The sequence below is a fragment of the Zootoca vivipara genome, chromosome 14, assembly GCF_963506605.1.
Source record: "Zootoca vivipara chromosome 14, rZooViv1.1, whole genome shotgun sequence".
Classification (NCBI taxonomy): domain Eukaryota; kingdom Metazoa; phylum Chordata; class Lepidosauria; order Squamata; family Lacertidae; genus Zootoca; species Zootoca vivipara.
In genome coordinates this window covers 40,630,478-40,658,476 of record NC_083289.1, presented here as the reverse complement: position 1 = coordinate 40,658,476, position 27,999 = coordinate 40,630,478, and the positions used below count along the sequence as shown (strand labels likewise).

Here is a 27,999-nt window from a genome sequence, read left to right as displayed (position 1 = left end):
CGGCGAGCGAGGCGCGGTGGCAAGGGCGCGTGGTCGGGGCTGCCGAGGATATCCTGCGCGCGGCGGCGGCGGCGGCTGCCCAGAGGGCGCCCCCCTGGCGCCTTCGCTGCTCCCCCTTCTCTCTTCCCCATGAGCCGGGCCGGGGGGCTGGCCGTGCATGTTGCTGCAGCTGCTGGCGGTGGGGAGGCGGCGCCGGCGCCGCGGACGGGTCTGCTGAGCGCTCCGCTCCCCGCGCCCGAGCCGCGAATGTGACCCTGCGCTCGGCTTGTGCGCCTCGGCTCCTGCGCCTCGCCATTCGGCTACTCCGAAGGAAGGAAGGAGGCAGCCGGACGGACGGCCGGCCAAGGGTGAGAGAGGCACCGCGGTGGGGAGGTGGGTGAACTGGATGACACGGGACCCTGCGTGTCGTGAGAAGAGGCGGGGGGTGAGGAGGTGGGAGAGAAGGGAAAACCTCTCCTCCGGACACGTGCAGGGGCGCTTTGCAAGTTGCTCTTGATGCCAGCCCTCGGAGAAAAAGTGTGTGAGGGCGGATGGGGAAAGGTGGGGCCGGTGCACGGGCACTTCACACGTTACACCGGGCACACAGCTGTCTCTGCACCGGTACTGGCGTGCGCTTGCCCGGCTCCTCGGCGGTGGACGCGGACTGTACACACTCCCGCAACCTTCCGCATGAAATAGGAAGGTCCAGCTCCAACGTTTGCGGGCGCGGATCTGTGCGCTCGTTGGATGTAACGTGGGAACATCACCGGAGAATTAAAAAGGTGGCGTACACGTGCGTATGAGGGATGGTGGGTTTTCTTCCCCCCGCCCTCTAACTTATTTATTTTTTAAAACTGGATGAAGAAGACTTGCATAACCAGTGTGGAGTTTTGGGGATCATGGAAGTGATGTGGGTCCGTCCCCCCACAACCGAGACGCTAGAGATAGGCCGGGGGAGGGGCGGTGCCATAAAAGACCCGGCCGTCTGCAGGCAATTTATTGGGACTTCAGTTCCAGAGAGTGCAGAGAAACGTAACTTCCAAGTAAACTGCGGGTGGTAGGATTGCAGGCGTTTCTGTTACAGCCTGGTGCAATGCGTGTGTGTGTCTATCTAAAGTTGCACATACACATCCCAAACCCCTCAAAATATTTGACGAGGTTGTTCTGCGTTACCGCATTGAATTGTTTTGGCTAAACAAAACGGGGGAAGTAAGTAAGGGTGATTCTTTGGAGCGGTTGTTTAGGGGAGTTCAGCAGAACTTACTGGAGAGTTGAGAGTCATTCTTGAGCACAAGAGAGCAGTACTGTATATATATATGCTCACATTTGCTGAACTCAAGAGAGAACTTTGGCTAGCTTGTTTGGAAGGGGGAGATTGTGCTCTTGTTTGTTTGTTTGTTTGTTTGTGTTGGGAGAATTGTTGAACCTTACTCCTAAGGGGAGCTGGCTTTGAGCCCAGCTCTAAGTTCCTCTAACCACTATGCTGCACTACCTCTCTTGCTTTGTACTCACTAGTATACGACATCAGCGTAGTCCTATGCTTGCCTGCTCCGAAGTGCTCCAAGGAGAGTGAGTTTAGGACTGCAGCCTGTATCTTTCTGCAGAACTGAAGTCATGGGATGGAGAGGGAGCCAAAATATGGGTTTTGATTGGGCAGATCTTTATCGTCCAGCATCCTGTTCTCACAGTGGCCACCCAGATTTCCATAGAAAAGCCCCCAAGCAGGAGATGAGCACAACTCTCCCTGCTTGCGATTCCAAGCAAATAGCATTCGGAGGCAGACCGTGTTGGCCGGTGGAGGTAGGACATAGAATCAGGGCTAGTAGCCAGGAACTTGCAGATGGACATTCATTTCCTTTCTTTCTGTTCCCTTAGACACAAGGAAGGGGTCAAGATGAAAGAGTGTCAATCAACTCCCCCCACTTCATGCAGTTTTTTTGGGGGGTGCATTAGTGGCTGTTCTTGCTCTTTGCTAGCTGGGAAATAAGGGAACCCCTGGCTGGTGCAGCTGATCTGAATGCAAGCATAAAAGCAGGTATAAGGTATAAGCAAACTCCGGCCCTCCAGATGTTTGGGACTACAATTCCCATCATCCCTGACCACTGGCCTTTGTTAGCTAGGGATGATTGGAATTGTAGTCTCAAACATCTGGAGGGCCGGAGTTTGCCTATGCCTGTGAGCTGGCAATACTCCCCCCTCTGCTCTGCATGGACCAGGGTCCTAAACAGAGGTGAGGAACCTCCAGCCCAGAAGCCAGGTGTGGCCCTCCAGACATCTCTACCTGGCCCTTGAAGCTCTGCTCAGGCCGCACCCCACCCAGGCCACACTTTCCCTCCCTGGAATATAGAATCATAGAATTGTAGCGTTGGAAATGACCCCAGGGGTCATCTAGTCCAACCCTCTGCAATGAGTCCGTTGCAGTTTGATCATGCTTCCTGACTGCTTGGATGGAGGACAGAGGAGGGAGAGTTTGAAATGAGCTGCTGTGCAAAGGTAAATTGTGTTTAGCCTCTGGCCCTGCCCACCACAGATGTGTGGCCCCCATAAGGGAATGCAAAAAGGTTGGGTCTGAAAAAGGTTGCTGAGGCTGGATCTTCAATATGCTCTAGGGTTGCCAGACTCAATAGAGGACAGGATTTCTGTGCCTTTAATTGCCCTGCTCTCTTTTGAGTCTGGAAACCTTAAAGAGAAACCAGCAGACCCTTTGCTTGGAAATTAAACAAAGGGTCTGCTGGTTTCTCTTTAAGGTTTCCAGACTCAAAAGAGAGCAGGGCAATTAAAGGCACAGAAGTCCTGTCCTCTACTGAGTCTCGCAACCCTAATATGCTCTGACATCCAGGCCTCAAAGAGCATTTGAGATGCACCTTTTGGGCTCATTTATATTCCCTGTGGCAATGTGCAGGCTTTATGGTTGTACAGAACTCTTTCTTTGCCCCAGGAGGATTACTCATAGTCCAAGATAATCAAAATCTTGTGCTGAGCTCAAGAATATGTATGAAGAGTGAGGGGCCTGAAGAACTGGGGCAAGTCATGCTTGCTCCATTGTTGCTGCACAGTTATTAGCTTGCATTTATACCCTGCCGCCTTCTAAGGATCACATGTTGATGTACGTGGTTCCCTTCACCCCCCATTTTATGCTCACAACAGCCCTGTGAAGTAGGCTAGACTGAGAAACAGCAACTGGCTTCAGGGCCAGGTGAGGATTACATAGAATTGTAGAGTTGGAAGGTACTCTGAGGATCATCTAGTCCTGGGTTTCCCGTATTTGGGTCTTCAGCTGTTGTTGGACTACAATTCCCATCATCCCTAGCTTGGTCAGGGATGATAGGAACTGTAGTCCAAAAACAGCTGGAGACCCAGGTTTGGGAAACTCTGATGTAGTCCAACTCCCTGCAATGCAGGAATATGCAACTGTCCCATATGGGGATCGAACCTGCAACCTTGGCGTTATCAGCACCATGCTCTAACCAACAGAGCTATCCAGGCTCTGGAACCCTGGTCTCCCCCTGGTCCTGGGTCTGACACGCTACACACGCTGGCTCTTGATGCAGTGTGTTTATATGCAAAGAACTCGGGCAAAGCTCACTTGGTCCACAGCTGCGGCAGATTGACAGCTCTGATCCCACCCCCCCCCCCTTAGCCCAGATGGAACTGACATGCTATTGATCTTTGCAGCGGGGGCAGGGCAGGGGGAGTGGGGGCTTAAATGCAAAGCTTCATTATTAGGACCACAGTGCTGGTGCTTCTCTAGAGAGAGATAGAGAATTAGCTCCATAGCAGACGGGCAGTCTGGAGCTGAGACTCGGGGGGGGGGGGGATTAGGCTGGATATAGGGCAGTCAGGGGGGAGGGGCAGGGACAGGGGGCTGCATCCAGCATTAGGGGTGATTGATAGGGGGTTGAATGATGGGGGAGATCTGCTGGGGGTGTCTGCATGCCAGCCGCTGGAGATAGATGGCAGATGAGACTGAGATGATGGGATAAAGGGACAGAGAGTTGGAGGGGGGTAGGTGTCACCCAGAGGGGATTAAGAGTGGGACGGGCGGGGGTGGGGTGGATGTTGATGCAACACACACTGTTTCTGTGCGGTGATTGGGAGAGTGAGGTCATTGCTCATTTGCCTATCCCAGTTTCGGCACTGATCTCGGCAGCCACTTACAGAGAGGGCTGCTTAAGATAAATCTCACGTGGCTTACATACTATGGGTTGTCTCAACCAGCTTCTGCTCAAGAGTAGACCCGTTGAAATGAATGGGTTAATTTCGAGCAGAAGTTGACTACAGCCTCATACATTTAAAGGCCCGCCCCCTGCCCCAGAATCCCAGGAACTGCAGTTTGCTAAGGGTGCTGAGAGTTGTAGCTCTCTGTGAGGGGTGAACTACAGTTCCCAGAATTATTTGGGAGGCATGTGTTGTAAATCTATGTTATGTGTACAGGGTTATTGGTGGGGGAGGAGATATCCTTCTGCCAGCCTCTTCTCTCCCTCTGGGCTCTGTTTAGCCTTGGAGCTCTGTGTGTGTGTGTGTGTGTGTGTGTGTGTGTGTGTGTACGTACATGTGTGGAAGGGGTACATAGGAGCCCCCAAGGTCTAATGCTGAAGTGAATGATGGGTCTGGCATATTCCGTTTGCAGAGTTTGCATTGTTGGGCGGGGAGAGAGCAGAGCTTTTTGGCAGGCGAGGACCCTATGAGGAACGGCTTAGGGAGCTGGGTATGTTTAGCCTGGAGAAGAGAAGGTTAAGGGGTGATATGATAGCCATGTTCAAATATATAAAAGGATGTCATATAGAGGAGGGTGAAAGGTTGTTTTCTGCTGCTCCAGAGAAGCGGACACGGAGCAATGGATTCAAACTACAAGAAAGAAGATTCCACCTAAAGAACTTCCTGACAGTAAGAGCTGTTCGACAGTGGAATTTGCTACCAAGGAGTGTGGTGGAGGTCTTCTTTGGAGGTCTTTAAGCAGTGGATTGACAGGCATATGTCAAGAATGCTTTGATGGTGTTTCCTGCTCGGCAGGGGGTTGGACTGGTTGGCCCTTGTGGTCTCTCCCAACTCTACGATTCTATGACCCCATCACAGCTGGATCTGTTTATTATTGCTTAGTAAATGGGTGGCGCTTGCCTCCTCCCCACCCTTAAAAAACAAGCCGTGACTTCTCCGCACAAGCTCTCTTATTTACACTTGTTTATCCGGAGGATAACAGGATTTCCTCTGTGTTGAACCGATGCACTTATTACACTGGCAGCCTTGTCAAGCTGCGATGAAGGGCCGGACCCATGAAAATCCGGGTGGTGGCGTAGGGTGCCCTTGCCATGCCCATCTGTGTCCGCAGTGATTTATTTTCCTGATGAAGCCCAAAGGGATGCCTCTTTTGAAAACAAATAAAATCCACAAAGCAAGGGAAGCATGCAGCTTCAAATACATCCTTACATTCTTGGGTTAATGGAAGAGATCCAATGCAGAGTTTACCTTCCTACGAAATCTAGTAATCTCCTCAGTGATTTATTTATTTATTTTTGGTAAACCATTCTTTATTAAATCTATTTTTTTGCCTGAAGGAGACAGGGGTGGGCAACAGCAAGTACAGTGGTACCTCTACTTACGAATAACTCTACTTACGAATGTTTCTACTTACGAACAGAGCTCCATCCGCCATCTTGGATGTGGTTTAGATAGGATTTTTTTCTATTTATGAATTTTTAGATAGGGTTGCTTCGACTTACGAATTTTTTCTCCCAATGCATTCCTATGGGATTCGACTTACAATTTTTTTGACTTACAAATGTGCGTTCGGAACGCATTAAATTCGTAAGTAGAGGTACCACTGGACTAAAACGTCTTTTAAAAAATTCCAAATACAGACACCTGCTCTTTAAGGGCCAGGGGTCCACTCTTGAGCCCCAGGCCTGAGGTCTTCCCACTCTTGTTGTAAATGGAGCAACGCCTGCAATCAAAACAGCAATCAGATCACTAGCACATTTGCAAAGCTAAGCAGAATGGCCCTCATGGCCTCTCACTCAGGAATCTGTTCCCTAATATGAGAGGCGTGGGCAAAAGCTGGCTTGCTTGGTGGTGAGAGCTACATGCTCAGAGGCACTCTTTATCATTTGTGTATTTCCAGTGAGATGAGCCCTTGCTTTCAAAGCAGGTATCCATGATGAGGTTTGGCTGAAATAAAAGTGTTGCCCTACTACATCTGTGCTCCGATGCAATGATGGAGATGTTGGCAGGACACAGCACTGTTGATGCAGAAGGTCCCGGTTTCAATCCTCAGCATCTCCAGTTAAAAAAGAGCCAGGTAGCCAGATGCAGGAAAGACCTGTGCTCAAGACCCTGGAGAGTTGATGCTACTGGGCTAGGTGGACCAATCGCCTGACCTGATAGTCTAATCTGATAAAGCAAGACACTACGACCTGGAGCAGAAATAAGGGAACCCAGTGCCTTCTGGGTGCTGTTGGACTCCCAATTCCCATCAGCCTCAGCCAGCATGGCCAGAGGCAGGACAAGTTGTAGTCCAGCAACATCTGGAGGCCTGCAACTTTCTCCATCCCTGATGGGGACCAAGCATTGTGTCTTGTTATTGTCGGGAATAAAGCAACAACCCTTGCAATAAGTTAGCTGAACCAGTGGGATGGGAGGGTGATAAGACAGAAGGGCAACCTGTTCTTCCTCCTCTCTCTTAGTAACTGCTTGTTGATAAAGTAGATCACTTCCTTTCACGTTTTGCCTTTTTCTTGCTTCTTCTCCAAGTTCAGTCTGTAGCAGTATGGCTGCTGCATCTTGGTCATATTGTCAAACTTAGAATGGCTTTGTTCTCCACGTGTAGTAAACTTTTAAGTTGTATCGGCTCTTCTGACAAGCAGTCTTACCAGATTATTTCTCTCTGCACACCCCTGCAATATATTTACCAAATGTCCAACAGCTATGAACCACCAATTGGACTGCAGCCCACCCTCCTATCTTGCCAGTGTGCTCCACCCTTTTTTCTTTTCTTTTTTTAGTCCAGGACAATCGGGGAAGATTGTTCAGCTGACAGATGGGCTGCTAGAAGGTACCAAAGCTGCAGGGCAGGGGTGGATTTTGACGCAGACAGACCCTTGGTCTTTGTTATGCTCTCTTCCCCACCCCTCTCAGTTTGCTTTGTAGATCGGAGGTCACTTGCTAGTCCTTATGATTGCAGAGATAGATTTGAATATGCAGTAGCTGAAAATAAGGAGAAAGCCTGCAGTAGCCTTCAGTGGTTACCTATCCTTGGCCACAGAACCATGTATCCAACTAGGATTCAAATCGAGCCCTTCTGTCTTCTAAAAATACTTTTTTTTTTTTTACTCCTCCATGTCTCCGAACAGGGTCATAATTCCTCTTAACAGCCAAAATGTAGAGCGTTCTCTCTCACGTGCAGCATTGTGCAGACTAAGAGGAAACCATCGTGACAGTTCTGCATGCAAAGCACATTGCCATTATTAATTATTGCTCTGCAGCCACGTATCTTCGGCCGCCTGATCGCCGCTCAGCTGTCATTTGTTCCGTTATCAGTCAATGCAGCTTATTCCTTGGTTCTGGCGGGGAAAGATTGGGCAGAAATCCGACTCGCCAGCAAGTGCCACTGTGGCACGTGGCTGGGTCTGCTTTTGCTTCTGGAGCTGCAGCAGGGAAGAGAAATCTGCTTCAAGGGGCAGAGTTAGGTTTTTGCAGTAGCTCTGCAGTAGTGATTCCAGGCCTTTGAGTCCCTGGGTGGCTAGAATATTGATGGTGCCAGGAACTATAGAAAAGAACTGAATTTCCCCCCGTCAATCTGGAAGATTTGTGCAAGCTGATCTGGCACCTGAAACACAGAAGAGTGTCACCCAGGGCTTGGGAACGTATTTCAGCTGGAGGGCCAACTTAAACTTTCCAGGGGCCACATTCTATTGGCCCATCTAGTCCAGCATCCAGGCTGGGTGCCTAATGCAGTCCTCCATGCCATCATAAAACATCAGACATTAAAAACTTTCTGATACAGGGCTGCTTTCATATGTCTTCTGAAAGTTGTGTAGTTACTCATCTCCTCAAATATATAAAAGGATGTCATATAGAGGAGGGAGAAAGGTTGTTTTCTGCTGCTCCAGAGAAGCGGACATGGAGCAATGGATTCAAACTACAAGAAAGAAGATACCACCTAAACATTAGGAAGAACTTCCTGACAGTAAGAGCTGTTCGGCAGTGGAATTTGCTACCAAGGAGTGTGGTGGAGTCTCCTTCTTTGGAGGTCTTTAAGCAGAGGCTTGACAGCCATATGTCAAGAATGCTTTGATGGTGTTTCCTGCTTGGCAGGGGGTTGGACTGGATGGCCCTTGTGGTCTCTTCCAACTCTATGATTCTATGATGGGAAGGTGTTACATGGTCGCCACTACTGCTAAGGCCATGTGCTTGGTTCCCTATAACCTCATTTCTCGTAGCAAGGGAACCTCCAGAAGGCCCTCGGAGCTGGACCTCAGTGTCTGGGCTGAATGATGGGGGTGAAGATGCTCCTTCAGGTATACTGGGCCGAGGCCGCTTAGGGCTTTAAAGGTCAGTACCAACACTTGGAATTGTGCGTAGAAAAGTACTGGAAGCCAATGTAGATCTTTTAGGACCGGTGTTATATGGTCCCGGCGACCGCTCCCAGTCTAGCTGTTGCATTCTGGATTAGCTGTAGTTTCCGAATCACTTTCGAAGGTAGCCCCATGATGCCATTTGATTGCCTGGCATGGGAAATGGAGAAAAGCAAATGCACAAATCTCTGGCTTCTGCTTGGCTCAAATGTAGCCAATTGCACAAAATCACTCCTGTTACTCTGGCTCTTCCTGCCTTTGGGTGTGCAGCCCTCAGAAAGTTACACACAGTAGGATGCGACCCTCGAGCTGAAATAGCCTCTGAACCAGCCCAATCTAGTCTATTCTCACGGGGCAAAGCTGTACAGTGTCTTGGGCAGAGGAGGTGTTTCCTGTCAGCTGCTTCTAACCGACCTTTTCAGTGGGGGAGGCAGTTTCACACTAGCTTGCCCTGCCAGTTGTCTCCTTTATGGCATAAAGGAGATTTTCTACCCTGCCCAGCCCTATCTCAGTGGAAAGAGGAAATGAAATACAACTTGAGGCTGACTCTGAGTGGTTATCCATGCGGTGTGATCTCTCGGGAAACAGACTTGTCCTAGAATAGCTCAATCACATGGGGGGTACATGACATGAATAAAATATCCAGAAAAAATGAAGACGAAACCTCTTTGAAGGAGTGAGCAGCCTTGAAACCCTCTCTCATTACTTGTTTGGGCAACACTGAAGCAAAACAACTAGCGCCGAATAATTGCACACCCAGAGCTAAAGGCAGTGGGGAAAAAATGCAAGTTCTGATCATCTGACGGTTGCTCTAAAAGGCTGTTTATCACATCTCTTTCAAACATCCGTGCCGATTGGAATTGCTTCTCCGCACGGCTTTCCGTGAATCAATGCATTGTTTGATGTGCTGAGTACTGTACAATTTTTTTTCTTTATCTAAAAGTTAAATATACCTGTTTGGGTCATTGGTACGGCTTGCTAGGTAGAGCTTAGGTTGAGAACATTAAAGAGAGACCCTGTTGGGTCAGACCAAAGGCCTATCTTGGGGGGGGGGAGACTGACCTTAGGTCCCAAGGACCAAATGCAGTACCTGAAACACACACACCCCGGGCCCTTGGGATTTCCCCCCCCCCCCCATGCCACACCTCTGACCAGCCTTGCTTCACACCCTCCTTGGGTGTTTTTGCATGGCTGGAATTGAACTCTTATAATTCCCATCTGCTTGCCTGGATGGCAGCTAGAGAGAGATGTGTGCAGAAACTAGCCAACTGTTGTTGTTGTTGTTGTTTAGTCGTTTAGTCGTGTCCGACTCTTCGTGACCCCATGGACCAGAGCACGCCAGGCACTCCTGTCTTGCACTGCCTCCCGCAGTTTGGTCAAACTCATGTTCGTAGCTTCGAGAACACTGTCCAACCATCTTGTCCTCTGTCGTCCCCTTCTCCTAGTGCCCTCAATCTTTCCCAACATCAGGGTCTTTTCCAAGGATTCTTCTCTTCTCATGAGGTGGCCAAAGTATTGGAGCCTCAGCTTCACGATCTGTCCTTCCAGGGAGCACTCAGGGCTGATTTCCTTAAGAATGGATAGGTTTGATCTTCTTGCAGTCCATGGGACTCTCAAGAGTCTCCTCCAGCACCATAATTCAAAAGCATCAATTCTTCGGCGATCAGCCTTCTTTATGGTCCAGCTCTCACTTCCATACATCACTACTGGGAAAACCATAGCTTTAACTATACGGACCTTTGTCGGCAAGGTGATGTCTCTGCTTTTTAAGATGCTGTCTAGGTTTGTCATTGCTTTTCTCCCAAGAAGCAGGCGTCTTTTAATTTCGTGACTGCTGTCACCATCTGCAGTGATCAAGGAGCCCAAGAAAGTAAAATCTCTCACTGCCTCCATTTCTTCCCCTTCTATTTGCCAGGAGGTGATGGGACCAGTGGCCATGATCTTGGTTTTTTTGATGTTGAGCTTCAGACCATATTTTGCACTCTCCTCTTTCACCCTCATTAAAAGGTTCTTTAAATCCTCCTCGCTTTCTGCCATCAAGGTTGTGTCATCTGCATATCTGAGGTTGTTGATATTTCTTCCGGCAATCTTAATTCCGGCTTGGGATTCATCTAGTCCAGCCTTTCGCATGATGAATTCTGCATATAAGTTAAATAAGCAGGGAGACAATATACAACCTTGTCGTACTCCTTTCCCAATTTTGAACCAATCAGTTGTTCCATATCCAGTTCTAGCCAACTGTACAAACTAACATTTACATGTGTCACAGTGCCCAGTTCTGTCTCTGGTCCCACCCACCACTGGAAAGTAGCCCATCCACCCAAGGTGGTTGCCCAGAAGACAGCAAAGCTCTCTGGCAAAAAATGGTTCCCCATCCCTGCGCTACACCCACACTATACCTTCAAAGCACATTCCTTCCCTCAAAGAATTCTGGGAATTGTAGTTTATCTCAAAAGAGCAGGTGGCCCAGCTGTGTGCCTCGGTCTGGACGCTTTAGTTCTTTTGGCCACATATTGGGTGCTCACTTTTCTGAATGCTGCTTGGTTCAATAATAGCCAAAATAACCATTATCATTGCTTAGTAGTAGTAGTAATTTTATTACTTATATGGTGCCCATCCGACTGGGTTGCCCCAGCCACTCTGGGCGACTTCCAACATAATATAAACACGGAGCAAAATATCAAAGATTAAAAACTTCCCTATACAGGACTTTCTTCAGATGTCTTCTAAAAGTCAGATAGTTGTTTATTTCCTTGACATCTGACAGGAGGGTGTTCCACAGGACGGGCACCAATACCGAGAAGGCCCTCTGCCTGTAACTTCACTTCTCACTCTGAGGGAACTGCCAGAAGGCCCACAAAACAGTTAATAACAACCAATAATAATAATAATAATAATAATAATTTTATTTATACCCTTCCCTCCCCAGTCAAAACCAGGCTCAGGGCGGCTAACACCAATAAATTAAAATAAGACATAAAAGAAAAGAAAACAATTAATTAAAATACAGATTAAAATACAATATTAAAATTTAAATTATTATTATTATTATTATACAAGTATTAATAACAATTATTAGTTATCTGAAGAAGTATTAATAACAATACATTATTAGTATCTGAAGAAGTGTGCATGCACACGAAAGCTCATACCAAAATAAAATCTTAGTTGGTCTTTAAGGTGCTACTGAAGGAATTTTTTTCTACATTATTAGTTAGTTATTGATTATAGTTTCATTTGTGAACTGCTTCCTGCAAAGCCTCTCAAAGCGATTTAAACATTCAGAAAAATCATGCCTAAAACAACTGGATATCTATAAAAAGCGGTTTCAAACCCAATGCCACTACTGTGATCTATACATAACAAGCAAAGCAGGTCAAAGTTCTAGCCTGCTCAGGAATTATTATTTGGTATGAGGGAAGCACTCTATCATGTTAAGCCCCACCTGGAAATGTAACATGACGTAACATTCTCCTTCGTATCTCCTCGCCTTTTCTGGTTTCAGACAGGGAAAATGACCCCCTTCCCAACTGTGGCCCTCCTCCTCCTCCTCTTTGTGGTGGGCTACGGATCGTCGGAGAATTCCAGTACCTCCAGAGGGTGCGGCCTGGACCTTTTCCCTCAGTATGTCTACCTGTGTGACCTGGATGCCATCTGGGGGATCGTCGTGGAGGCGGTGGCCGGAGCTGGAGTCTTGACAACCCTGCTCCTCATGCTGATCTTGCTGGCAAGGTTGCCGTTCATCAAGGAAAAAGAGAAGAAGAGCCCCCTGGGGGTCCACTTCCTCTTCCTCTTTGGGACCCTGGGACTCTTTGGGTTGGCCTTCGCCTTCATTATCCAGGAGGATGAGACCATCTGCTCGGTCCGCCGTTTCGCCTGGGGGGTCCTCTTTGCGCTCTGCTTCTCGTGTTTGCTTGTCCAAGCCTGGAGGCTACGGAAACTCGTCCGGCACGGCAAGAGCCCGTCCGGGTGGCAGCTGGCCGGCGTCGCCGTCTGCTTTGCGCTGGTCCAAGTCATTATCGCAGCGGAGTGGCTGATACTGACGGTCGTGCGGGACGGGAAACAGGCCTGCCGTTATGAGCCGATGGATTTCGCGATGGCTTCCATCTACGTCATGTTTCTGATGGTGCTGGCCCTGGGCTTTTCTTTCTTCACAGTGTGCGGGAAGTTTAAGAAATGGAAGAAGAATGGAGTGTGCCTCATTCTAACCAGCTTTTTCTCAATCCTCCTTTGGGTTGCTTGGCTGACTATGTACCTGTATGGTAATAATGAACTGAGGAGAAGAGACCAATGGAGTGACCCCACTCTGGCAATAGCACTGGTGTCTAGCGGTTGGGTCTTCGTGATCTTCCATGCTATCCCGGAGGTTCATTGCTCCATCCTCCCATCCCAGCAGGAAAACACACCTAATTATTTTGATACTTCGCAACCGCGAATGCGGGAGACTGCTTTTGAGGACGACCTGCAGCTTCCGCGGAGCTACATGGAAAACAAAGCCTTTTCGATGGATGAGCATAATGCAGGTAAGACGCTTAAACCACAATGTGTTCTTTGCAGGGCAGGGATGGGTCTCCCACAGCCCTCAAAATTGTTGTAGGGACTACGATTCCCATCATCCCTGCCCATCGGCTGCGCTGTTTAGGACTGAGGGGGACTTGGAGTCCAGCAACATTTGGATGGTTACAGGTTACCCATCCCATATTTATTTAGCGCATTATAATAAAGATGTATTTGGCAGGCAGGAATGTGTTCTGTAGAAAGGCAATTGTGGTGGCGAGTTTTGAGGTGGTGAGAGGGCCTGCTTGACCACATGCCCCAAATGTCTCCATAGTTGCCTTTGGAGGAGATCTAAGGGATGTTGTAGATCCACTAGAACTTATATTTTTGTAGTTAAATGGGTGGTGGGTGCATAATATTTATAGTTCACATGTAGCGATTACTGAGACGGCATCTAGTTGAGTGAAACCATTCTGCCGGTTGCCGCTGACGTGGCTGGTCTTGGTATGTTAGAATGACAAGCAATGTTGGAAACTCCGATATATATGCTAGGTGGCAAATGGCTCTGTAAACCAAGGTTGCCATCAGCAAAATGGATTATCTAGTTGCCATTTTGGGGCAGGGTGGCTCTAAAGTCTTTATTTTTCAAATGATGGACTGACTGTGATTGATTAAACATCTGACTAGTTCAGATGACAGCCTTGAGCTAGGCTAAGAGCTTTGAGAAATCAGAGAAGAAAAGTCACTTGATCAGGGACAGCCCACATCTATTTCGGCCGATTCCTACCTCTCTCTTTTTCAAGGGTGACTGCTTCTGCTCAGGCTGCACAGAAAAAGCAATTTGGTTCCGGAAACTCATTCTGATTGTGTAGATGAAATATAACTGATAGAATTCTACAGGATGAGGAAGGAATGTGTAAAAACAGTCCAGATCCAATGATCCCCAGATGGTGGAGATGTCAGGCACCATCCTGGCACCCAGGCATCTTCACTTGGTCACAAGTGGTTGAAAGCCAGGCGCAAAAATGCGCCTGGCGCCTGGCTAATTTCGAACACGGCTTTTGAGGTGAGGTGACCAGAAATGTGCAACACATTCCAAATGCAGTCACCTCATAGCATATCTTGTGGGTTTTTATGTTTCCTTCTAGTATAACACTCCCCCCCCTCAAATTCTGTGATCAAGTTATATGCTACAGCTAGGATAGCTTGCCTTATGCTCTGTGCTACTGACTTTTGAGAGGCTAAATGTTTCCGCATGCTCTTTCTGAGGTGTAAGGTGACAAGAGCAACCAGCTCTGGTGTGGGGTTCAATATTCTAACGTGGTTGGGAAAGAAAGGGAAACATTTGTGATTGGTTATGAGCACATCCTTGCATTAGAGAAGATAGTGCAGGTCAGGTTATCCTATATAATAAAGTGCAAGTGTCTCTGCGTCCAGTTTTCCCGTGTGTCCCTGGGTTACTGCGCATGTACCCCAGGGACACAGGGATTGGACGGAGAGACAACCAGGGACACAGGGATTGGACGTGCACGCTCTCCCCCCCCAACCCCTCTGCCAACCGCCGCTCCCCACCAGACAAGCGCCTCACTGTGCTTGCGGTAAAGAGCGAGGAGGAGGAGGAGGAGGCTGCTTTTTTCCCCTTCCCCCCCTACGCTCCCCCCCCCGGTGACCAGCAGACCAAGGGGGCAGGGAGGGGCGCCGGGGGAAGCCGCAGGTTCTGCTATCCGAGAAGGGGCTTGGTACCTTGGATGCCGGTCTGGTGGGACATGATGGCAAGCAGCCGGCAGGAACCGCCGCTTCTCGGGCCGGGGGCAAAGGCAGGAAGCGGCGCTGGGTAAAGAGAGCGTGTAGACCGGCGCACACATGACGTGCCGTCGCCACTCAGCGCCTTGCTTGACTTCGCCCCGGCGGAGGCTCCTTCCGGCCAGGCAGCGGCACCAGGACTCGGGCTGGAGACACTGGGGAAGCGGCAGAGTCCCTCCGCGCCGCCCGCCGCCGCCTCCCTCAGCGACGGGGCGTCCGAGGCGGCACAAACAGGCAGCCAGGCACTCGCGCGGGCAGCCCCTGATCCGAGGACGGGGTCCTTGCTGGGTACAGCAACATGGCGGCGCTGTGCCCAGCGAGCTCACGCTTCCTGCACAAGCCCGGGCTCTGCCGTACAGCGCGGGCCCTGTCTTCAGGTACAGGGATCCCCGATGGTCGGCGGGTGTCGCAGGTGGGCGGAGACTGAGCAAGCGCCTCTGCAAAGCTGGGCTGGAGAGGAGAGGACCCTGGCAGAGTTGCTCGGTCCCCTGGCAGGCAGGAAACCAACTGGGGAAGCCTTCCCAGTATGTTCTAGCGCCCATTTACTTAACGGGCTGAATGACCACTAGTTACAGAATAAATGGATTCCTGTTGTACATACAGCAGGCAGAGAAGTTTTGAAGGATGTGTAATGGGTATTGTTCAGGCCGTAATAATAACATAAGCAGGGCCTTGCTGGATCAGGCCAAGATTCCACCTAGTCCAGCATCCTGGAGCCCTTCCAGATGTACCGTTAGTAGCACTATAACTGCTTGGGATCTATCCCACCCCCCACATTGCATCATTATATCACTATTCCGGAATACTGCAGTCATCAAACCAGTTTTTCTTCTATCACAGAAAAATGCAACGTTTGTGAAAGACCTGGAATATGTTCTGCAATATGTCCATTGTGAGGAAGGTGCCTTGTGCAATTTTCCCACATTTTGTCCGGCATTTGGGGTGTGCTTTAAGCAGCTTCTGTTTCGTGCCTTTTCTAAGAGGATTGGACAAATTCATGGAGGATAAGCCTATCAATGGCTACTATCCATGATGACTATGCTCCATGGTTGAAGGCAGTAATGCTATTGAATAGCAGTCGCTGTGAACCGCAGGAAGGGCGACTCCTCTCATCCTCAGGTCCTGCTTGCGGGTTTCCCAGGCACATCTGGGCAACAGGGTAACAGGATGCTGCTGGACCAGATGAGTAATTGGCCGGATCCAGCAGGCTCTTCTTATGCTCTTACGTTCCCCCTCACGCTTTTTTGACAAGAGCTTATCCATAGCTAAGATCCAAACAGTGAACTCAAGAAGTTCCTGCAGCCTAACCTCGGGAATCCTGTGAACGCGCGATCAATCCATTTATTCTGTAATAACCTGACCTGCATCTTCTCTAATGCAAGGATGTGCTCATAACCAATCCCATTTGCCGATTGAATGAACAAGAGAATGGAAGCGACATGGCTGCAGCTACAAAACGTTTCTCAGTGTTGGAAACTCTTGGTAAATAAGCTAGGGGGCAAATGGCTCTGTAAAACAAGGTTGCAGTCGCCAAAATGAAATGTCCAGTTGCCGTTTCTGGGCAAGACGGCTCTAGGGTCTTCTTCTTTTTTCAAATGATGGACTGATTGTGGTTGATTCTCGGTTAAACATCTGGCTAGTTCAGATGACACCCTTGACCTAGGTTAAGAACATGGGAAACTTAAAGAAGAAAAGTCACTTTATCCAGGGACACAGTCCACGTGTCTATTGGCCTGTTTCTACAGGATGTGGTATTAGTGTGTGAGGAAAAGATCCAGTGACCCCCACGCACGTACCACCAGATGATGGAGATGTCAGGCGCCATCCTGGCACCCGGGCATCTTCACTTGGTCACAAGCGTCCAATAGGCAGGTGCAAAATTTGCCTGGGCCTGGCTAATTTTGAACACTGTTTCCAACCTGAACACATCCTTTTCATTGGTGTGTATAAGGAAAAAAGCACCACCATCCTTCAAAAAAACAAAAAACAAACAAAACCAACCAGTGGTGTGTATCTGTTGGTGTGGACAACATGCTACAAATTTTCTCCCATAAACATTGGAGTGGCCAGCAGCCATATTGTTCTAAACAAAGCATCTGCAGGAGCCACCCAGATAATTCTGGGAAGCTCACAAGTGGATGTGATCCTTAATAATAATAATAATAATAATAATAATAATAATAATAATAATAATTTATTTATACCCTGCCCATCTGGCTGAGTCTCCCCAGCCACTCTGGGCGGCTCCCAATCGAGTATTAAAACAATACAGCATTAAATATTAAAAGCTTCCCTAAACAGGGCTGCCTTCAGATGTCTTTTAAAATTAGGATAGCTGCTTATTTCCTTGACATCTGATGGAAGGGCGTTCCACAGGGCGGGTGCTGCTACCAAGAAGGCCCTCTGTCTGGTTCCCTGTAACCTCACTTCTCGCAATGAGGGAACCCCCAGAAGGCCCTTGGCGCTGGATCTCAGTGTCCGGGCTGAACGATGGGGGTGGAGACGCTCCTTCAAGTATACAGGACCGAGGCCGTTTAGGGCTTTAAAGGTCAACACCAACACTTTGAATTGTGCTCGGAAACATACTGGGAGCCAGTGTAGATCTCTCAGGACCGGTGTTATGTGGTCCCGGTGGCCGCTCCCAGTTACCAGTCTAGCTGCCGCATTCTGGATTAGTTGCAGTTTCCGGGTCACCTTCATCAAAGGTAGCCCCATGTATGAGGAGTACTGTAAGAGACTCCTTCTTTACAGTTGTGAAATGTTGGCAGGCATGTGTCTAAGGGATAGAAATGATCTATACATCTTGTTTGGATACACTCAGCTTGGATGCTGATGTAATAGTCATAAAACATGGGGCCATTTGCTTTTAGAGCATTGTGCTGACCCACTGAGCTGTCTCTCGCTTCTCGCATCACCTTTCCGACACTTGGGTTGGGGACGGAGTCTGCAATAGAGCAATCTTTTTGAGAGCTGGGCACCACTCAGGCCTGCAGCGACCGCCCCAGATTGCCAAGGATGACAGCCATGTAATTCAGCTTAAAGGGACGAGGCTAATCAACCAGGAGCCTGTTCCCGCTGTGAAAAGATTATCCTATCAGGCGCAGGAGAGAGACACACATGCAGTAATCCAGGCATACCCTCCGTCCCATCTGCTCGGACATGAAGGATGTAGCAGGGGCAACAGTTTTGTCCAAACAGAGACAGCATGGCAGCTTCCTAGGGCATTCTCTCCAATCTTGCTCATCCCACTTCTGAGCAGTGAGAAATTTCAGGGTTACAGTCCGGGGTTCAGTTTCCCGTAGAATTAGGTTACTGGAGCCTTGTTATTTTTGTGATTGTTTTGGTGGTGGTGCCTGTGATGCCTAACCTGTGTTTCTCCCTATGAGAATGGACTTCAACTCCTCTTAGTCCCACACAGCATGGTCAGTACTTAGGGATGATGGGAGTTGTAGTACAACAACCCCTGGAAGGCCACATCAACTATCTAAAAACAAAGTGTGCCTTTTCTTTTCCTTGGAATGATTGGTGACATAAAAAGCGGCCTTATAAGTTGTTTTAAGCTGTGTTTTATGTGTTTTAATGTGGTAACCTGGGACGCAGGTGGCACTCTGGGTTAAACCACAGAGCCTAGGGCTTGCTGATCAGAAGTCGGCGGTTCAAACCCTGCAACAGGGTGAACTCCTGTTGCTCAGTCCCAGCTCCTGCCCACCTAGCAGTTCGAAAGCACATCAGCTCCTGCCCAAGTAAATAAATAGGGATCGCTCCGGCGGGAAGGTAAATGGCGTTTCCGTGCGCTGCTCTGGTTCGCCAGAAGCAGCTTTTTTCATGCTGGCCACATGACCCGGAAGCTGTCTGTGGACAAACGCCGGCTCCCTCGGCCTATAGAGCGAGATGAGCGCCGCAACCCCAGAGTCGGACACAACTGGACCCGATGGTCAGGGGCCCCTTTACCTTTACCTTTAAATGACCGTGTTACACCTCAGGGAAAGCTTTCCTAGGCAGAAATGTGTTCAGTAGGCACCAAACTATCCATAACAGGTTTAAGAGGGCAGTGAAGGAGGAGAGGTTGTTGCCATGTGCAGAAATGAACTAGGGTGGCGACCAAATAAAAACCAGAAGTTCAGGGTGTATGTAGTGTCTCAAATAAGAACCATCCTCTTTATTCAATAGCACCTCAATGGTGTCCAGCAAGAGAGGATTTTTATTTCTAGTGTAAGAGGCTGCTGGGATTTCTTCTGGGGTGTAATTTTTGCCCAGATGCAGAAGATGCGAACCAGGGGCTTGCTGTGCAACGCCTTCTGGTGTGCCTAGCAGTGTAGCACACAGTCCTGGGCTGTCCAGTATTTTAATGTCTTTTGGCTGTCCGGTTAACTTTGTCCTTTGATACAGAAGCAACACAAAATTCTAGCTCATCAGGAACAACTGAAAATTGGTCACGCTGCTGGAACCAACCACATTACAGGTCACTACCATCGAGTAGCCAATCAGATTACAAATGGGCACCCACTGGCAGAATTCCAGGGAAGATTAATCGCTGTTCACCTGCACTGAACCCATCAGTGGGTAGATTTAAATGAACACTCCTGCTGTCTGGAAAGGGTGTCTGTCCTCTCCCCCCTTTGTTGTTTTTGGCTCAGATTAAAATGGAAAGGAAAGCCTCTCCCCAACATCTGCCCAAGTCTGGATATTTGTGATTCTTTCAGTCTATATTTTCACCATCTGCATTAAAAGTTGCAGATTGCAGCAAGCTTGCTAGATGTTATTTCACAAATAATAGTTACGTATATAGAATATATTGGAAGCTTCCCAGTGGAATGGGATATGAGAAACCAAATATTGCCTGACCTCCCATCTTTTTTTGCTATGACCAAAACTGAGAGCTCCTCCTTTTCTAAAACATCTGTAATACTATATACATTCGTCTAGGCCATGCATCCCCAAACTTCAGCCCTCCAGATGTTTTGGACTACAATTCCCATCTTCCCCGACCACTGGTCCTGTTAGCTAGGGATCATGGGAGTTGTAGGCCAAAACATCTGGAGGGTCGCAGTTTGGGGATGCCTGGTCTAGGCATGACAGCAAAGTGGGGATTCCTTCTGAGTCAAGAAGCAGGATTGCCATGCACTTCTGTCAGCAAAGTGGGAAAATATTTGCTCTTTGCTGTCCCAGAAGCAGTGGAGGCTGGTCCATTAGAGTGAATGGAGCTCTGCCCCACCAGCCTCAGTCTCTCTCCAGCCATCCTCCAACTGCCTGCCTCCTCTGTGCTGCCCTTGTAGAGTTCAGCAGGGAGGAGGATGGGGCAAAAGTAGGCTCTAGCCCTGCCTGCCATTGGTTCTGGCTCCCCCTACTGTCGGTCCTCCAGCAGTCCACCCTACCAGTCCCAATGGGCGCCAGCCATTACTATTAGTCAGAAGACAAGAGTCTATCTAATGGGCTTAAGTAGATTTAAGTGGGTAGATTTCAGTGAAACTTTAGGAAGACCTTCTCTTGACCAGATATAAAAAAGGTGTAGATTGGGAGAAATGCACAATAAAATGCTGGTGAATTTTTATTAGGATTTTTTTCTTTTTTTAAAAAAACTGCAGATACTTTCACAATGTTTTGAATTGCTTTGACTCTTGATTTTTTTGTAGGGTTAAATTCATTGGCTTTTCATTTCATTGTGGTGTAACTTTCTCAGCTTTGTATCTTTCTGAACTGGTACTTTATAAGAGAGATAAATTGATATAAAAAAAACCTCATGAAATGAAAAGTAAGCAATTGTTTTTTGGGTGACAGACGGACAGCAAACTGATGTAGAAATGTGAAGAACTGAATTTAAGATTGGAAAAATGAGAAACCGAGAGAAACTGAAATCACTAGATTTTTCCATCTCTAGTTGCTATCTATGAAGTTTAGGAATAAGGTTTTCCTGCTAGTCTTTGTACTTCCATGTGATGAAATATTTGGGCAGATCCACATTATACATTTGAAGTGCATTCAGTGCATCTTTAAAGCACACATCTTTCCCCAAAGAATCCTGGGAACTGTAGTTTACCCCACACAGACCCCAGCACCCCTAGCAAACTACAGATCCCATGATTCTTTTGGGGACATCTTGTGCTTTAAATGTGCTTTGGAAGCGCTTTAAATATATGGCATGGATAGGATATGCTCTCTGTTTCAATACTCAAAGGTAGTATTATTCCCATCATTTCCGAGGTTTAGGATGTGAGTGCAGGTGATCCTTAGGTAATCAAAACAGTAGTAAAGGGGAAGGTATCAGCAGGTCTCAGGGAGGGAGCAGAGATCCCTAAGGTTGGCAGAGGTACATAAAATCTTTAGAGTTGGGAAAAATAAGGCAAAGGTGTGGAAATGGCCCAATGAAGACTGGGCATGGTCAGTGATCACAGAACGTTGACTGGTTGATGGAAGGTGGCATGTGTGGAAAACCTGGCAAGGATTGAAATGGAATGGAGTTGGCTGGAATCCTCAATGAGGAGCACTTTGTGCTGCAACACTCGGTTGCACCTACCACCCGCAGCGGCCATTAGGATATCAACCTGCTCGCAGATGTCCCAGAGGCATCTGGTGGGCCAGTAAGGGAAACAGGATACAGTTCTTTTTTAATATTTCCAGAATGCAAAAATCTTTCTTTTACCTGTCTTTTCTTTCTCCCCACCGCGCACCCCAAAATATACCACACACAGCTTTGCGGACTGCAGGATTTCGCAACGGCAGCCTGGGTAGCCGTCCCGGCGCCCCCTTTAGAAGCAACGTCTACCAGCCCACTGAGATGGCAGTTGTCCTGAATGGTGGGACTGTAAGTATCAAAATGTGACACTAGAAGATGCTGCCTTTTAGGGTGAATGCCCAACCTCTGGTTTCAACTCAGAACTTTATTCAATTGGATGCTTACACATTTTGCGGGGGGGGGGGGCAGGGTAGACTGGGGACATGAAAGGCTCAAATAATAAGTATTGTATGCAGAAGATGACTTAAATCCCAAATTTTCCTGACATTGTTGGGCCGTTTAGCTTTTGCTGCTAAGATTGTTCTTTTCAGGATTGGTCCAAATAATGTCATTCCCCCACCCCCTCTCTCTTAAATGAGCCGTATCTCAATGTCCACCGTTAACAGCAATTCAGGTGTCTGGTTTTTTATTTTTTAAAAATTGCAACACACATCTGGGTTTTGTTTCCTTTTTGAAAAGCCAGCACTTTTCCTACAAAGGCCCTCTTTCGCTGAGGACATTACCCCCTTTCCTTATGATAGTCTCTCCCCCCCCCCCACCCGCCTGTCTTGAGCTCCTGATAGAAACACACTGCTTCAAACAGAAGCCCACACAAGAGAGTTCACTCAAAGGGGGGGGGTGTCAGTGTGGCCTTGGAATGGGAGCTGCTCTCTTAATCTTCAGCCAGGTCACTGCGAGAGTGGCTTACGGAGAGATCTGGAGCCAAACAGCCTCCTTACATCTCATTTGCATTGCGTGTGTTTAAGTGTGCCCAAGAAACTCCATAGGCCGCTTTTGTGTGTGCTCACTCTCACCGGCTTGCTGATGAAAGAAAAACGCTCATCCCCCCCCCCACCCACTTTTTTTAAAAATTCCATGCCTACATACATGCTGCTTAAAAGGCTGCTCATGAGCCAGCTTCCGCTCCATGCAAGTTGGGCTGTTTTGTTTTATTATCATTGGGTTGTTGTTGTTTTTTTGCTAATACCATAATGCAGATTTACACGCAATCTTTTTTCAAAAAATGCACAAATATTATCATCAGTTTGTAAGGTCTGTTCCCCAGCCTGCTGCCAGCCCTGTTCACTCAGCAGGAGGGGGGTGGGGAGACACTTTTGGACAGAGCCGCTGAGAGCCAGATTGGCCACTGTGAGGATATAACCAGTTGGGGGGGGGGCTCAAGAGTGGCTCTCTGCAGCTAATACTGCTTTGAGCTAATACCATTCCGAGCTGCAATAAACTGCCCTCTCCCTCCCTCCCCAAGCCACAATTTAGTTGATTGTACTGGCTGCAACTTGGCTAGGTCTGAAAGGGGCAGTTTGCTTTTGCGGCCTTTCCCTAGGAGTCAACGCTAGATTTAGAAACATCCGCTAAGTGCCATGATTGAGGCTGAGATTTGCACACCACAAGACTAAAATCTAGCTGCGGTTCAGTTTATCCACTCAATATTCATCACCCACAAGAAATATTTTTGAAAGTTGAGTTTCTTCCCCTGCTCGCTTGTAGGTGCCCGTGCTTTGGGCAATGGAAGCTGGTCCAATGCAATGAATGGGGGTCTGCCATACTGACCTCAGGCAGCTCCCACCTGTCTGCCTTCTTACATACAACCGGTCCAGCTGGTACCCCTGGCTATCACCTTCCTCCTCTTGTCTCAGATTTGCCCTTGTAGGAGGAAGGGGACCAAGCTAGGACAAGTCTGCCATTAGCTCTAGGGCCACCTACTGTTGGCTTCCCTGCCTTCTGGCCTACCAGTCCCAGTGGGTACCAGTCAATACAAGCCTTGACCCAGCTCACTGAGGTAGTCAGCCTGAGTCTGGATTGTGCCATTTCCAGGCTGCATGACTGAAAGCTATCATGTCCGAGGGGAAGGCTAGTCTAGAAGCCTTCTTCTTGGGAGACATCATAATTTGGTGGTCCCGGATTCATTCCCTGAAATATTCTCCAGAAGGGACGGGAAAGGGCTGGAGATCCCAGAAGCCGTGATCCTCTCTGCTAGAATTTGGTGATGTTGTCCTTCAGCAGTAGAATGCTGCTTCATAGTGTTCATAAAGAAAAGGATGGGTATGCAGCCCAGAAGTTGTCCACCTCGCTGACAGCTAGGTCTTTGCAGAGGATGTTACAAAAACCCCACGGGTTGTCTCCAAGTGATCCCTATTCAGAGCAGGCCTGCTGAAAGTCATGGACCAGCAGTGACCATGCCCATTAATTCCAACTCTCGAGTAGGACTTAACATTGGCTACAGCCCTTAGCATACTGACTGACCATGGTGTTAATTTAGGATGGCTCTGTGTGCTTTTGTGTATATAATGTAGCCTGTCTTAAGTGATTTCTTAATGGTCTAGAATGCTTAGTTATGGCTTTATTATCCTTATTTCCAGATTCCAACTGCTCCACCAAGTTACACTGGAAGACACCTTTGGTGAAAAAGCTTATAAGCTGTAGAGGATATGAGAGAGACAGAGAGAGATTTTATTTCCTGGCAGTGTGTGTTGTTTTATTTTTTTTCTGAAGGAAGAGTGAATAGTCCTAGCACAGGACATCAGCAGTGCGGGGGGGGGGACCCATCCGAGGAGCATGGAAGATCCTAGACCTGATAGCTTGTTGTTGTTTTAAAAATAAAAATAAAAATGTGAGCGCCGTTTGAATTGATAAGCTAACCACAAAAGCAAAACCTCTGCAGTGAAATATAAGCTAAAAACTAAGTTTAAAAATAGATGTAGGCGCACTCTTCCAAAAATAAAAACGGGAGAAAGGGGACACGGTGTTCAGAAATGGCAAGGCAACTCTCTGCTGCAATTGTTCGGTCATCCAAGTTTTGAGATGAAGAAGATAGAACAAAAAAAGTCCTTAATTCAGATTGCCGCTGCGCTCAGCCCGGCAGGCTTTCTTACAACTTAACTGGCCATCTTGGAAAGATGAGAGTGGTCGTAGGGTCAATAAAATGAAATAAAATAAAATCCATTTAGAATAGTGTTTCCTGATCATCCCGGGCCCTTTTTTAAGGTCATTTCTCTCTCGAAAATGAAGGAAAGTACCACTGTGTATATACTGGGTTTCTAAGGCGAGCTGTACAAGGGTGAGGAACCAAGTGTTGGCTGATACATGACGGCTGGCCTGCCACTCTCCCCCCCCCCCGGAAGCACCCTAGGAAGTTGCACAGCAACCTTCCTACGTAAAGGGGGCGGGGCTCTGTTTGCTCCACCTCTTTTGCACATGGCCATGTCGAAGGCGGCACTTGCTAACTTGCTATTAAATCGTGTTGTGCGGAAGGGGTGGGGAGAGAGAGGACAGGCCAAGGCGATTGTAGCTCATAAGTGTGTCCAAGAAGTGGAACCAGACACACACAGGCAATCTAGGAAAGCTGAGGTGCCCCTTGGGCAGGGTTCACTGGAAAACATTGGATTCCCCCGTCACTCTCCTCCCATCTCCAGTTTAGCACTGGAGTCTCATTGAAGTCTCAATGGGTTGTTCATTTCCTTGTGTGCTTTTTTTAATGGAGAATTTTATTCCTTTGTGTGTTTTCTAATGGGATTATTTTCATGTGGGGGTTGGGAACGAAGTGTGTTGTTGCTTCCCCACCCCCTTTCACCAGAGGGTCCCATGTGCCTGCCTGCCTTTTCACATTTTTATGGTTTTAAGGATGTTCGCTAGAGCATCCCTTCATTTGTTTAGCATCGAACGCATATTGGGCATGCAAACCGCCATCACATCCTCCAGTCAAGCATTGTGCCCTGCTTTCCTACAGAAAAAAAGCAATTGAGGTTTGCTTGTGTTGTTTATTTTTTAAACACAAACAAACACACACACACATTACATGAAGTTGCAAAGTATGCGGAAGGATGGAATTCTTTTGCATCTGTTCTCATAAATATATTTCTATTTTCAAATGGCGAATATAAATGATAATGTAACAAAATAAAGACCACATAACAGAGTAGCTTTGCAAGGCCGTATCCTGCAAAGGAAAGAAGACAGGTTTTTTTTATAAAAAAATTTACTTTGGGAAATGTCTCTGGTTTCTTTTACTCTAATATAAGCCTGATCTTGTTAATTTCGGCCTAGTTCTCATTGAGGTCACCAACTCGTTGTTTGGGAAGTACTGTAGTACCGCTTCAGACTTAACAACAGGTTTTTAACAACAGTTTTCTGGCAAAGGGTAAATGGTGGGTGGCCACAAATCAGGAATGTTGGAGGTGTTTGGATTAGATTAGCTGGTTTGGATTCAATGATGTCTGGAGCACCCTTCCAATGCTTGTAAGTAGCTGGAGGCTCATTTGATTGAAAACTCTTCTATGCAATGGACATTCCTTGCCTGCAGAAAGCCAGCAAGTTGGGGAGAACTGTTCAAGCGAAACCCTGCCATGCTACATTTCTATATGCAGGGGTTTCTATTCATTTGTGATTGGGAGAATTCCACCCTAGATCTGGCACTGCTCTTTGATTCTCAGTTGGTGGTGTCAAGCAGAAGTAATTTCCCTACACTCTGCCTGGTGTGCCAGCACCACCCGTTCTTGGAAAAGGTGGAATCTGGCCATGGTTACATAGCAAGGCTGGAGTACTGTTCCACGCTGTCTGTGGGGCTGTCCTTGGAGAGCGATCTAAAGGTGTCAGTGGTTCAAAACACAGCAGCTGTGGAAGCCAATTTGAGGGGTCATCATCTTTTGCTCTAGTACCAGCTTGAAGCTTCTGGACAGCCATTGGCAGGGAAAAAAGATAATCCCAGGTTGGGTGGCGGAATGTATTAAGCATTTTCCTGTGTTAGAATCTGGGCACAATCCATTCTGCTGCTTATTACATCTAAAGTCCAATTAGGGTGAGGGCAGGATGGGTGACTTCTATGGCTGCAGGGGGCCAGATCTTTATGTCCCCACTCCTGTGAGCAGGGCCGTCTTAAGCACCCCTGGCGCCATGGTGCGACGGATCCCTCCGGCGCCCCATTTTCCAGCGTGGCTGAGGGTGCTGCTGCGCAACGGGCAGGCGGGCTTAGTCGCAGCACGGCTGCTGAGGGCGCTGCTGAGCGGTGGAGCGGCCGACAGGCGGGCGGGCTCAGCTGTGCAGCGCCCCCCCTGGCGGGCCGGCGCCCACCCAGCCTGGCCGTAGGGCCAGCCCTGCCTGTGAGTCAACCCACCTGTCAGTCATCAGACCTCAGATGATTGGCAGGTGGGTTTATCCCACTCACCAAAAAATTTCCATTGTCACCACTGCTAAAATGAAGCTTTCCCTCTCCTCCATTTTAGCAGAAATTTCAATAGAAGCTACTTGGTACTATTGGAGCAAGGTTCATTCCCCTCGCCTGTCAACTCAAGGGCTGTGGGAACGTAGCTTGCTCCACAAAGGGAGCAATCGGGAGCTCATTTCAAGCTTCCGGTTGTTCCTGTGTAGTCATGTAACTCATCAGCTGTCCGCCAAGCAGCCATGATTCATGAGGAACAGTCTCACAGGCAAAATTAGCAACACTGTCAGGCCAAATCTGACCTGTGGGCCAGAGGCTCCCAATCTCTGGCTTATGACCAAGACGTCTTAAGGCAAGGGTAGCTAAACACCAAGGATGATGGTATTGTTATGGTCCAGGAAGAGAAGGCCCTTAAACCTTACCTGAGCTCATTTGTCCAAGGTTTGGATGGTGGGACCAAAGGAAAGGGCCTTCTCCGTGGTAGCACCCAGACAACCTTTTGTTAAGTTTTGCCTCATCCATTCACTCAAGCTCTCCTGCTATCAGGTGGAGAGACCTTTTTTTATTTAGGAAAACATTGGACTTTTATGTTTTGATTTCTCTCAGTCTTCCTGCTATGTTGTTTTGTGGGGAGTGGGAAATTGATGCTGTTCTTGCTGTTGTATTCATGATCTGATTGTATTATTTTAAAGCCTCTTTTCTTTATCGTCATTGTTGTTTAAGATCATGTCAGCCACCTCGAGCTGCTCCCGTTGGAAGCGAAGGGAAAGGCATAAAGCCCCAAAATAAAGACTTGAATTAAGATGTTCTACCTGCAGTCTGAAATAGTACCTTCACCTCAATGAGAACTAGGCTTTAAATGCCCATGAGTAGCCTCATTGACCCTGGCTGGTCTATTTAGTAGCAAAAGGGGTACAAGATCAGGATTTATGTGATACACACTTATATATTCTAAAAGAAAGTATACATTGCCATTCTTGCCATGATTATCTTAGCAAGCCTCCCCACCGCCCACCCCACCCTGGACTAGGTACGGTAATAGCAATAACTTTTTTGTTGTGCACAAACAGCTGCTTTATGTGCTCTCAACAGAAAAGAACCACAAATGGTGAATGCATTCAGAAAATGTATAAATATTAGTGTTGCATTTTATTGAGATTTGAACAGTTTGGGTCTCATTTTATCACTATATAAAATCTTAGCTGGTGCTTTCATGTGTGGGTTTTATTTTAAGGAAAACGGAAAAGGTGAAGTTTGAAAAATGG

General features: G+C 47.9%; 1 protein-coding gene across 4 annotated transcripts; it reads left to right on the top strand.

The window, feature by feature from the left end:
* GPRC5B (G protein-coupled receptor class C group 5 member B) lies at positions 1-27,948 on the top strand. Of its 4 annotated transcripts, none has more exons than XM_035131205.2 (4): positions 1-347; positions 12,055-13,072; positions 21,539-21,651; positions 23,940-27,948. In XM_035131205.2, exons 2-4 carry the CDS (start codon positions 12,064-12,066, stop codon positions 23,982-23,984), a joined length of 1,167 nt encoding a protein of 388 aa, XP_034987096.1. In that variant the 5' UTR covers positions 1-347; positions 12,055-12,063; the 3' UTR covers positions 23,985-27,948. The 4 variants fall into 4 exon arrangements, with proteins under 4 accessions (XP_034987096.1, XP_034987097.1, XP_034987095.1 ...); XM_035131206.2 differs by having other exon boundaries at positions 1-372; XM_035131204.2 differs by lacking the exon at positions 1-347 and adding an exon at positions 403-761.
* The last annotated feature ends 51 nt before the right edge of the window (positions 27,949-27,999 follow it).

Bases quoted from the DNA above. Each gene is read 5' to 3' on its own strand.
- GPRC5B (XM_035131204.2), top strand. From the start codon at position 531: ATGGGGAAAGGTGGGGCCGGTGCACGGGCACTTCACACGTTACACCGG. The intron at 762-12,054 runs GTGGCGTACACG...TTCTGGTTTCAG, and splicing joins ATCACCGGAGAATTAAAAAG to ACAGGGAAAATGACCCCCTT. The intron at 13,073-21,538 runs GTAAGACGCTTA...TACCACACACAG, and splicing joins GATGGATGAGCATAATGCAG to CTTTGCGGACTGCAGGATTT.